At 40.1% G+C, this 12,462-nt stretch overlaps 1 protein-coding gene across 7 annotated transcripts in view; it reads right to left on the minus strand.

The window, feature by feature from the left end:
- Positions 1 to 12,462, minus strand: part of LOC134353772 (receptor-type tyrosine-protein phosphatase eta-like) — a 299,381-nt gene that overhangs the window by 45,465 nt on the left and 241,454 nt on the right. For all 7 annotated transcript variants that reach the window (XR_010019675.1, XM_063062133.1, XM_063062132.1 and 4 more), the window contains 4 exons: positions 10,563 to 10,835; positions 7,950 to 8,210; positions 5,537 to 5,830; positions 3,713 to 3,859 (listed from right to left, as the gene is read on the minus strand). Coding sequence is in view for 6 of the 7 variants with exons in the window: in XM_063062133.1 (XP_062918203.1) it covers positions 3,713 to 3,859; positions 5,537 to 5,830; positions 7,950 to 8,210; positions 10,563 to 10,835 (975 nt within the window). In the remaining variant the exon portion in view is untranslated. The remainder of the gene's footprint in view (positions 1 to 3,712; positions 3,860 to 5,536; positions 5,831 to 7,949; positions 8,211 to 10,562; positions 10,836 to 12,462) is intronic.

Genomic DNA, 12,462 nt, shown 5'->3' on the forward strand with positions numbered 1-12,462 from the left:
TACTAACACATCTTTTGTGTTACTTTGATCAGGTTCTAAAGTAAGAAAGTCCATGTAGACCAGATCACAATATTCACTAATGGAGCAGCTTTCTCAGGTAAGGTCTTTCTTTTTACACATCGACCGCGTGTTTTAATCTTGTGTTTCACATCAGTAGCCATCTTGGGCCAATAGAATCAGCTTCTGACTAAATCCAGGATACAATCAATACCCATGTGACCAAAGTCATCGTGAAGACTCTTAAGTACATCAGATTGAACCATTTCAGGTAAAACAGGCTTGTATGTTGTTTTATCTCCAGTTCATCTTTTTCTGTAGAGAATTCCGTCAATGACGATGCCATTCTCTGAGAAGGCAGGGTAGTCTGGGGATTGAGTTTCTCACTGAAGGGAATGTTTTTTTCTCCTGTTTCCATCTGGTTGATGACTTCCCTTATACAAGGATCAGCTAACTGGGAGTCTGTAATCTCAGCATCAGAGAGATGAGAAATGACTGGTAATCTGCCAGACTGATCATCTTGTGTGTAACTGTCAGGTATAGCTCTTGATTGCATTGTTAATGATCCAACAAACGCAGGTTCTGTCTGTTGGGTAAGATGACTCTCACACACCGCTTGTACGATGTCAGTGCTAACTTCAACCACATCACCTGAGTTCACCAGATGACCTTCTGTAAACTTCATGATGTGTTCCTACTCTTTCACAAAGCAAGATCTTGGAGCTTTTGGGACATGCTTTGTCAACACTAATCCCTGCTTGTCCACAACAGGAACCACTTCTAGTTTAAAATGAGGCTCAGGAGTAACATAGCATGACTCCCACTCACTCCATCTCTTTGCAAACTGTCTTCTCCTTTCTGCTACGAATACCGGATTGGGTTCATAGCAGCAAGTGCTGGCCATGTGGCCATCCTTGCCACATTTAAAACAGTACCAAGATCTTACACTTGGCTGTTTGTTAGCGGTTGGGGACTCTTGTTTATCTTTTGTGTCAGCCTTTCCTTTTGGTGGCTTATCACTTGTTGTCTTAGAGCTCACTTTTACCTTCTGCTGTTTTGTAGCTTGTAGAGTAGCTAGTTGACTTTGAAGCTCAGAGATTTGTTTAGTCAGTTGAGAAGTAACTTAAGTTAGCTGTGCTACATCATCTTCTTTACAGGCACCTGTGGTCGGAGACTGTGTAACAGCATGTTTTTTGACTGTTTCTAAATGCTGTTCCATGCGTGCGGATCTGGAAGCATACTTGCCTTCCTCAGTGCATAGAAATGTCAATAGCTCAGTAAATGATAGCAATTTTTGTTTTTTCTGTTATAGTTGCAGCTCTAAGATTGGGGAGCAGTCCCAAAACCCCCTCAAAACGGCTTTAAGAGGTGCTTGTTAGCTTCAGTTTCGGCAACTCCATCTTGCTTTACAGTCAGAGTCAGCATTACCTGTAGCCTCTGTAGGTAGGCAGACAGTTTTTCACCCCTGTTCTGCAACATGTTCATGAATTTGGCAAATAATTCATTACCGTTTTCCATAGTGCCAAAAGCTGAATCTAGGAGTTGTATGTAAATAGCGGGTGAAGCTCCAGGGCTTATTGACTTGATAATGTTCTCTACTATACTTCTACAAACTTTTGCAAGAGTCTTTGGTGACGTATCAAATCTCCTCAAGCACCTAATGAAGCAGAGTCACTGGTATGTCCACGATTGTATAAATAAGTTGGGGCCAGAACAGATCCTTGGAGATGTTAACACCCAAGAATTTGAAGCTATTCACCCTTTTTACTGATGAATCTTCAATGAGACTGGTGTGTGTTTTCCCAACTTCTATTTCCTTAAGTCCACAATCAATTCCATGGTCTTACTGATGTTGAATGCAAGGTTGGTACTGCAACACCACTCAGCCAGCCCATCTATCTCACTCCTGTACACCTCCTCATTGCCATCTAAGATTTTAGCATCTGCAAATTTATGAGTATTGTTTGAGCTGTGCTTGGCTACACAGTCATGAGTGTAGAGAGAGAAGAGCATCCTTGAGGGGCAATTGTCAGTGAAGAGGGGATGTTATGACTGATCCATACTGACTGTAGTCACCCAATGAGGTAGTCAATAATTTAGTTGCAGATGAAAGTTCAAGAGGCTAAGTACACCAAGTTTAAAGGTTTGGTGATGAATATTGAGGGGAAGATGGTATTAAATGACATGCTGTAATCAATAAACAGCAGCCTTATGTATGTTTTGCTGTTAACTAGGCGCTAGTAAGTTTGCAGATGATATGAAAGTTGGCAGAACTGTAGATAGTGAAGAAGGTTGTCCAAGACTGCAATGGGACATAAATCAGTGGGAAATAGATAAAGTGGTGGTAGATGGAATTTAATACAAGTTTGAAGTAATGTCAAATTCTGGTAGGACATGGAGTGATTGGCAGAGACCTTGGGAGCATAATGTAGAAATTCCATGTGTTGCAAGTCCATAGCTCCCTGAAACTGGCGGATAAAGCACAAAAAAAGGCACTTGTTATGTGTGTCTTTGTGGGTCGCATAACAGTTGGGACATCGTATTGTAGATGTAGAAACATTGGTTTGATTGCACTTACAGCATATGGTCAGATCTGGATACCACAGCACAGGATGTGGTAGCAATAGAGTAGGTGCAGAAGAGATTCACTAGTATTTAGTCTGGAATACAATGCTGTAGTTATAAAGAGAGATAGGATAATTTGGGTTTATTCTCACTGGAACACAAGAGGTTGACGGTAACATTGTAGCAGTTTATAAAATTATGAGGAGCATGAATAGGATACGGTAGATAGCCAGCATCTTTTCCCAGGACAGGACAGTCAAGAATTAAAGGGTACCATTTTGAGATGAGAGAGGATAAATTTAAAGGAAGCAGGAAGGAAATGTTTTTAATAATGGCAAATATCTGGAATGAGTTTCCTAAGATGGTAGTGGATACAATTACAAAATTTAAAAGATGATTGGATAGGTACTTGGATAGAAAAAGCATCTATTTTTCTAAATTACTGAATGTCTTAAACAGAACTTGCAGGTTCATAATACAACTATTTATTGTTTGACTTAGAAATTAACAGTGCTATCACTACATATCCCAGATACAGCACAGCTGGGCCCACCTCATGCATGGCAACCGTGAATGCCTATCTATGTTAATCCGATTTGTTGATATTAGGCATGTGCTGTCCGATTCTTTGGTATGTAGTGACATCACTCTTTACTTCTAAATCAAACAATAAATCATTGCATTATGAATCTATGAGCTCCCTTCAAAATGTTCAGTAAATTAGACAAATGTAATTTTATGTACTTCTTCATACCAATGATGATTAACAGTTCAAGCAATGGTAACTTCAGTGTTTTCTATCTGTTGACCCACACACTGAGCCTGGAAGTATGTAACAATGGTACACAAGAAATTGGTACCAAACAAAATAAAATTTACCCTTCAGCTGGAATGGGCCAGTCTATCTGCTGAAAGTTTGATCAGGTTTTAATCCAATCTTCTTGGTCCCTGTATTATTCGAGCATAAGCAGGGAATTATCCAAATGTTATCATCTTATATAGATGCAGAGGCTTGGAGTAAAACTAAAGCTAAGGTAAAAAATGTTCCAAGGGTACTTTTACCTTCTGGCGCAATATGAGCTGCAAATCAGTAGGTAATTTAGTCTACTCAGTAGAAGGATGAAACCGATTTAAAACTATAAGTACTTACTGCTTTGATCTTTTGTCACAATCACAGCAATAGCCACAACTGGGCCGTTGGATGCATTAAATGCATCTGTTTTGATATCGAACTTCACTGTGTTATGGGTGAATTCAAGTCTTGGTAATTCTAAAGGTGTGGAAGGTTCTGGAGGATCTATGAATAAATTGTATAGACATTGTAAAATAACACATTGCATTTAATGACTTGGACATATGATTAACGAAAGGAAGGACTTTAGAATATATGAATATTTGGGAAGAGACAAAAGAAAAACTGTTTCTCATTCATGAATTTATCTCACTTGTTCTTCTTTCTCGATGTCCTTCTTTTATTCCATCTTCAGAAAAAGATCTCGAATCCATTTACATTTCAATTCCTTTATCTGACAGCTCAGTACGAAGTCTATTAATCTATGGATGAAAAGTTTCTGCTTGCATTTCCTTCTTGTTTCTATTTATAGAAACTGGATTCACTGTTTTTCACTTATTGAAGACTTCATTTCACTACACCTTCAAGTCAGATGTAAAGGTGACATGTGGAATAAATATATAACTCTATCAGTATACCTTTGGGACATTCTCAGCTCAGCTATATCAGAGACAACACAAGAGACTTCAGTGAGGCAGCAATTTTAAAGTCATTATTACTCGAATGGCTGATTAATGTTTGGAAGTTGTGAGGTTTCTTAACACACCCTCAGATCTACCCTTCAGCTTGAATGGTCACCCTCAGCTGCCAATGACTTAACAAAGTAACATACATCAAAGTTGCTGGTGAACGCAGCAGGCCAAGCAGCATCTATAGGAAGAGGCGCAGTCGACGTTTCAGGCCGAGACCCTTCGTCAGGACTTACACAAGTGCTTTGTTTCATCTTCCTAAGTCCAAGACAGTTCTAACACCAGGCGGACTCTGTGAATTTCATGGCTACTGTGCTTTTCAATATAGGTTAAGTTTTATGACTAATGCCCATGAACCCAGCTTAAAGAATTTCAGAATTAAAAATATTTGACTTTATGTATGATTTTTAGTTTAAATAGCTTAGGTCAGTATTTCAGGAGGATGAAGGCATCCTTCCAGGGTCCAGGCAATATTGCCCCCTAAACTTACTCCTTAATGTTTCCCTTTTCTGTTATCTCACCTATGCTTTATTCTTTCATTAATACTGCAGTGTGTGTACATAAAATTAAGAGTTTAAAAAAAATGAATTGGCAGAAGGGGAACAATGGAAAAAAAAAACACAAACAAAAGTGGTGCTAGAGGTCCGGGAAACATTGACATGAAAATAAAAAGAAATCCAAACAGTGGAAAGATTACATAGGAGCAAAATGAAGAGCAGGCTAAAACCAATAACAGTTCAAGTAACTCAACTTAACTTAAGGGAATAGAAATGGGATCTGGCATGGGTGCATTGGAAAAATGCACGTATTAGGTAGACAATAAATTAAGCATTTGTGTCCTTCATAAAGAAGGCTAGTCAGGAACAGACTAAATTCCTGCATGCAAACAAAATTAAAATTCTACAATACCAGAGGATCTGAACAACTACAAAAACTAACCCTACAATCTTAGAGTGAAAGAATTGTTCCATTCATAAAACAGCATTTTAACAGATTTTAACAGTGTAGTACATGCCTAGGGAAAGTGACAAAAGAAATAAATCATAGATGTTATTGGATAACACAAAACATGATTGTCCAAAGAGGAAACTTGTAGAAGCAGAGTGCATGACTTTCTTCTGCCTTCTTAAAATAATAGTATGCCACCAAAGGCACCAGAAAGGAAGAGATGTAGGCTAAAATAGGTAAGAAGAGGTAGAAAGAATTCACTTACTGTTAACACCAGACATGCAATTTGTACTGACTGGTGTACTCTGGGAGCCACATGATAGGGTGGTGATGCTCACAACATATTTTGTAAAGAATATGACATTCATTAGATTGAAATGCTGTGTTTGATTTGAAGTACAACTTGTGCTAGTTTCATTAATAACATTACTGGAGCTATCTTTTGCTTGAAGATGAAAGCCTCTGTTTAGTCCACTTGGACAAGTCCAATTCAAAATGAGCATGGAGTTGCGATCCACTCCTTTACATTTCAGAGAAGAAGAACTAATTGCAGCAGCATCTATAGGAAACAAAAACCCAAATTAGTATAACAATGAAAATATTTTCCCATTGAATTTACCCATGATTTTTTGGAACTAAAATCTGATCAAACTCCATTCCAGCCTTCGTCTTTCTTTATTTCCTCTGTGAGGAATTATTTGTTTAGATAAACAATTTAAGGTATTAACTGCCATTCAATCCCTGCTGAGATCTGCACGCATGAACCCAGCTAACAGGACTTGACAATCTGTTTAACCATTGCAGGAAAAACCATAGTTGTGCCTAATTCATAGATTACCGGACAATTGATGCAGGGAAACATGACTGTTTCTCTTTTCTGATCTCTGGCCTCGTGTTTCCAGGATTAATTATAGCACCTTGTAGGTACAGCGCTTACCTTCAGTGAGAATGAATAAAAAAGGGAAACCTTTGATCCTTCTGATCCAGTATGAACTGTATATTTGGTATTTTATTTGTACACCTTTAGAATGGATTAGATTACTTAGCTAATTAATAAAATAATATGTAATCATTTGATTATGCAAATAGAAGATCAATTAGTCAAAAGAGAAAGGCATATGCCTGGGTGATCATTGTTAGCAGGATCCTGTGTGCATCTGTTTCGCAATTTTTTCGTCTATTATCTAAAACTTGAAGACTCAACACGTTTATCCAATTTGGGGAGATTGAAGCGCTTGAGGTTGTGGTAAAACTCAGGGCTGAACATATTAAACACCAGGTGGACTCCAGCAGACTTTAAAGTTGGGCAGTAAAGGATCTGATGAAATCCAGTTTTGAGAAATACAATACTTTACATGGTATAAACATACAGCAGGAAAGGACCATAGCTACATGGATAATGGATAGATACTTTGGAAAGTTGTGAAAATAATGTGAGGATAGTATGCAATGTTTGTTGATAGAATAAAACAAATCAAATACTAGACTCTATTGCTGAGTCATCAATTATTTCTGATACTTTTTCATTTTTTTAGTTCAAGAAATGAGGCTGATTATAGAGTTCCCATTGTCCTCTAGCAGAAATTAGCACTGGCAGGGACAGAGCCCAAACATTCTACCTGAATGGATCAGTACCACATTAAAATTGACTTTACCAATGCCTTCATAAAGTAATGATAAATAATCTGAAGAATTATCAGATGAACTGATGATACACTAGTTAGGGATAGAAAAGCAGAAAAACTCTAATAATCTGCTGTCCAATAGGAATTCTGCAGATGCTGGAAATTCAAGCAACACACATCAAAATTGCTGGTGAACGCAGCAGGCCAGGCAGCATCTCTAGGAAGAGCTACAGTCAACGTTTCAGGCCGAGACCCTTCGTCAGGACTAACTGAAGGAAGAGTTGGTAAGAGATTTGAAAGTGGGAGGGGGAGGGAGAGATCAAAAATGATAGGAGAAGACAGGAGGGGGAGGGATGGAGCCAAGAGCTGGACAGGTGATTGACAAAGGGAATATGAGAGGATCATGGGACAGGAGGTCCGGGGAGAAAGACAAGCGGGGGGGAACCCAGAGGATGGGCAAGGGGTATAGTCAGAGGGACAGAGGGAGAAAAAGGAGAGTGAGAGAAAGAATGTGTGTATAAAAATAAATAACGGATGGGGTACGAGGGGGAGGTGGGGCATTAGCGGAAGTTAGAGAAGTCGATGTTCATGCCATCAGGTTGGAGGCTACCCAGACTTGTTCCGCTGCTGTCCCATTGTTTGGAAATCCAGATGGATTGGTACTTGATTCATCAGGTGTGATTCCTATATCCTTCTTAGTGAACTGGGGCCCAGGTTCTCACATTCATATCATGGCTCTAGTTCCCTTCAGCACATTGGAGCCCCAGTTCCTTCTCTCCCTTTAAACTAACCTGGTTATGTTTCCCTTACCCTCTTTAAGCTCACTGGGGGCCCCATTTCTGTACTCCTGTACTCTCTTGAAAATTAAGGGGTTCAGATAAAAATTGATATACCACTGTGAAACATCTAAAATGAAATGGGGAATTAAAAGCAAGTTAGATTTTAATTGGAAAACCATCTAACGCTCTGGGAAATCTGGCATTTGGGGACTGCCAAAATCCCAAAGGTGTCAGATTAAAACAATTTTACTGTAACTGGGACTTTAATACTTACTTGTGCACTGGGATAACATGATCGAATCACTTTCTGTGCCATCTTCTGCCAGGGTGTAGATGGTGAATGTGAAATTATCTCCAGAGTTCAAGCCATCAAAAAGCACGTTGACATTACTGACTGTTTTGTTGGAATGTGTATTTCCATCTGCGTGCACTCTGTACTTGTACACTTTCTGGTACCCTTTAGGCTCATCCCAGGTTAGACTTATTGAACTGTTGCTCGTTTCCGAAACATGAAATCTGTTAACAGGATTTGGTTCTGGAAATAAAAGCTTATGTTAAGATCATCACATCTTTTTGTTCCATTGTCCAATTTTCCTCCCTCAGCATTGTCAACTCTTTAAAGCTCTGCCAGTGGGACTCTCAGATGGTTACATAGTTAGGAAATCAATTTCTCCTTTCAACCAGCATATTCTCAAAATTGGGCACATTTTTGCTGGTCAGTTGAGAATACACTGCTCTGGGGCATTTTGGGCATAGGTGGTATGACACATCAGTTGAGATATTAAAACACACAGCACTGTTTGAATATTCTTTATGTCAGTTCAATGGCAACTCACATTCAGCTGTGCCTGGTATATAACAGGGTTTCAAGAGATTCTTTTATCAGTGAGTATTTCTGCTACAGGACCAAAATAAAATTAATTAATTAACTGTTATTTAAGAACTAAGGAAATCTTTGCTAAACCATCTTTGACAAACAACAAATGGGATTCCAATATTCACCTACTGCCCAAAATCAGATTCTACCATTATAGCTACCGTGCCCATTATTAGCTAAGGATAAAGGTTAGCTTTATTTGTCATAGTCATACCTTATTGATCCCAGGGGGAAATTGGTTTTCGTTACAGTTGCACCATAAATAATGAATAGTCATAGAACCATAAATAGTTAAATAGTAATATGTAAATTATGCCAGTAATTATGCCAGGCTCAGGGTGTCTAACCTTCCAAGGGAGGAGTTGTAAAGTTTGATGGTCACAGGCAGGAATGACTTCCTATGCACTCTGTGTTGCATCTCGGTGGAATGAGTCTCTGGCTGAATGTACTCCTGTGCCCACCCAGTACATTATGTAGTGGATGGGAGACATTGGCCAAGATGGCATGCAACTTGGACAGCATCCTCTTTTCAGACACCACCGTGAGAGAGTCCAGTTCCATCCCCACAACATCACTGGCCTTACGAATGAGTTTGTTGATTCTGTTGGTGTCTGCTACCCTCAGCCTGCTGCCCCAGCACACAACAGCAAACATGATTGCACTGGCCACCACAGACTCGTAGAACATCCTCAGCATCATCCAGCAGATGTTAAAGGACCTCAGTCTCCTCAGGAAGTAGAGACGGCTCTGACCCTTCTTGTAGACAATCTCAGTGTTCTTTGACCAGTCCAGTTTATTGTCAATTCGTATCCCCAGGTATTTGTAATCCTCCACCATGTCCACACTGACCCCCTGGATGGAAACAGGGGTCACCGGTGCCTTAGCTCTTCTCAGGTCTACCACCAGCTCCTTAGTCTTTTTCACATTAAGCTGCAGATAATTCTGCTCACACCATGTGACAAAGTTTCCTACAGTAGCCCTGTACTCAACCTCATCTCCCTTGCTGATGCATCCAACTATGGCAGAGTCATCCGAAAACTTCTGAATGTGACAAGACTCTGTGCAGTAGTTGAAGTCTGAGGTGTAAATGGTGAAGAGAAAGGGAGACAAGACAGTTCCCTGTGGAGCCCCAGTACTTGTCACATGTACTTGAAACATACACTGAAGTGTATTGTTTGTGTCAAATCAAATCAGCAATGATTGTGCTGAGCAGCTTGTAACTGCCTTAATAGTCAACATTAGGCATGGAAACAGGCCCTTCAGCCCAACTGGTCCATGCTGACCACAGCATCCTCCCTGCTAGTTCCAGTTGCCCACATGAAGCACATAACGTTCCAAGCCCTTCCCTTCCATATAGTTACCCAAATGCCTTACAAATGTGGCAATTATACCTGCCTTTTCCTCTGGCAGCTCATTCCTGGTACTCACCATCTTCTGTGTGAAGAAGTTACCTCTCAGTTCTTTTTAACTCGCTCTCAACTTGTATCTGTGGCCTTTAGTTTAAGGCTGTCTAACTATGGGGAAAAGGCTTTGACCATCCACCTTATCCATACCACCACAATTTTATCAATTCTACGATATTTCTCTTATTCTCCAATAAATAAAGATCCAGTGTGGCCAACTGTTCCCTATAACTCAGGCAGCATCTAGTTCAGGCAGTATCTGTGTAAATTCCTACTGACCCTCTCCAGTCTGACAATGTACTTCTAGTGCCAACATAACATGCCCACAATTCACTAGTCCTAACCGTACATCTTAGGAATATGAAGGGAATGGGAACACCTGGGGGAAACCCACACGGTCACAGGAGAATGGACAAACTCTTTATAACCCCGACCATACAGCAATAAGGTGTTGCACTAGCCGTTATTCTACTGTGTCACCCCAGAAATTACATTCACTCTGATGAAATGTACTGAAGGAAGCAAAGCGAATGCGAAATATTGTCCTTCATGTAATCAAGCAAAACAAAACATTTCAGCTTTACAGGTGAAGAATATAGTCACTTACTTGTGTAGACAGATTTTGTCACAAAGCTGCTGTTCAAATTCTGAAGAATATTGGTAAGAACAGTTACGATGTAATTAGTTCCAGAGTAAAGATTAAATATAGCTGATTTATTTTCTACTTCTGTATAAGTTGTACTACTTGATTCTTGAACCATTCGGTAGCTGACAATAAAAGTGTATTCTCCAAGAACCATGTCTTCTGGTCTCTCCCAGCTAAAATTAAGTGATGAATTAGTGACAGCGGTCACCACTATGTTTCTGGGTGGTGAAGGAACTGTGAGAGAAATAAAATTACATCGTGGTAAATTTTGTTTGGAAATGGAATACAATTTACATCCTTTCACTCTGTCTTGGGCAGAGTTCCCTGAAAATTGTTGATGGAGTTTTCCATGAACTAGATTGAAATAGCCTGAAGGGGCTGGGGGATTGTCAAGTAAAAGGAATGCAATGATAACAGTGCTTCAAAATCACTAGCAGGAAGTCCAGGATCAGACTTATAGTTAGAAAGGTGAACAGTCATCTTATCCTCATCTAGTGTGAAAGGGGATTTTACAATGAGCTGCAAGCATTGTGCTTTAAACATAAGTATATAAGAAATGGCATAGGAGTGGACCATTCATCCCCTGAATATCAATTTCCTGCTTTCTTCATTACGCCATGTACATAAAATTCCAATAATCTGCCCTCCAACTTTTCATCAAACAGGATGGTTTGGCATTTGGAATATCTGGTTTTATTCTCCAAATTCCATTTAAACTCATTTGGGTTCCAGTTCCTGCAGTCCCCTTAAATTCACTGAGGCTCTGTTCTAATGCTCCTTTTAAATTTACTGGATCCCTATCCCCACACTCCCCCGAAACCATTTGAGACCCCATTTTATGCTTCCTTGAAATTCTCCAGACCCCATTCCCGTGCTCACTTTAAACTCTCGCAGGAACAACTTTCCACGTTCACTCTGGAGTCACCAGTGTCCTGTTCGCACGGTCTGTCACCAGGCCGCTAGTTCCTGTACTCCCTTTGTACAGGATGGCAGATGGAGTTTAATACAGACAAGTGTGAGGTATTGCACGTTGGAAGGACAAACCAAGGTAGAACATACAGGGTTAATGGTAAGGCACTGAGGAGTGCAGTGGAACAGAGGGATCTGGGAATACAGATACAAAATTCCCTAAAAGTGGCGTCACAGGTAGATAGGGTCATAAAGAGAGCTTTTGGTACATTGGCCTTTATTAATCAAAGTATTGAGTATAAGAGCTGGAATGTTATGATGAGGTTGTATAAGGCATTGGTGAGGCCGAATCTGGAGTATTGTGTTCAGTTTTGGTCACCAAATTACAGGAAGGATATAAATAAGGTTGAAAGAGTACAGAGAAGGTTTACAAGGATGCTGCCGGGACTTGAGAAACTCAGTTACAGAGAAAGGTTGAATAGGTTAGGACTTTATTCCCTGGAGCCTAGAAGAATGAGGGGAGATTTGATAGAGGTATATAAAATTATGATGGGTATAGATAGAGTGAATGCAAGCAGGCTTTTTCCAGTGAGGCAAGGGGAGAAAAATACCAGAGGACATGGGTTAAGGGTGAGAGGGGAAAAGTTTAAAGGAACACTGGGGGGCTTCCTCACACAGAGTGTGGTGGGAGTATGGAATGAGCTGCCAGACGAGGTGGTAAATGCGTGTTCTTTTTTAACATTTAAGAATAAATTGGACAAATACATGGATGGGAGGTGTATGGAGGGATATGGTCCGTGCGCAGGTCAGTGGGACTAGGCAGAAAATGGTTTGGCACAGCCAAGAAGGGCCAAAAGGCCTGTTTCTGTGCTGTAGTTTCTATGGTTTCTATGGTAACAGGTCAACGGCAGATGCCATCTCTCTGGCCCTACATTCCTCCTTAGAACATCTG

The sequence above is a fragment of the Mobula hypostoma genome, chromosome 11, assembly GCF_963921235.1.
Source record: "Mobula hypostoma chromosome 11, sMobHyp1.1, whole genome shotgun sequence".
Classification (NCBI taxonomy): Eukaryota; Metazoa; Chordata; class Chondrichthyes; order Myliobatiformes; family Myliobatidae; genus Mobula; species Mobula hypostoma.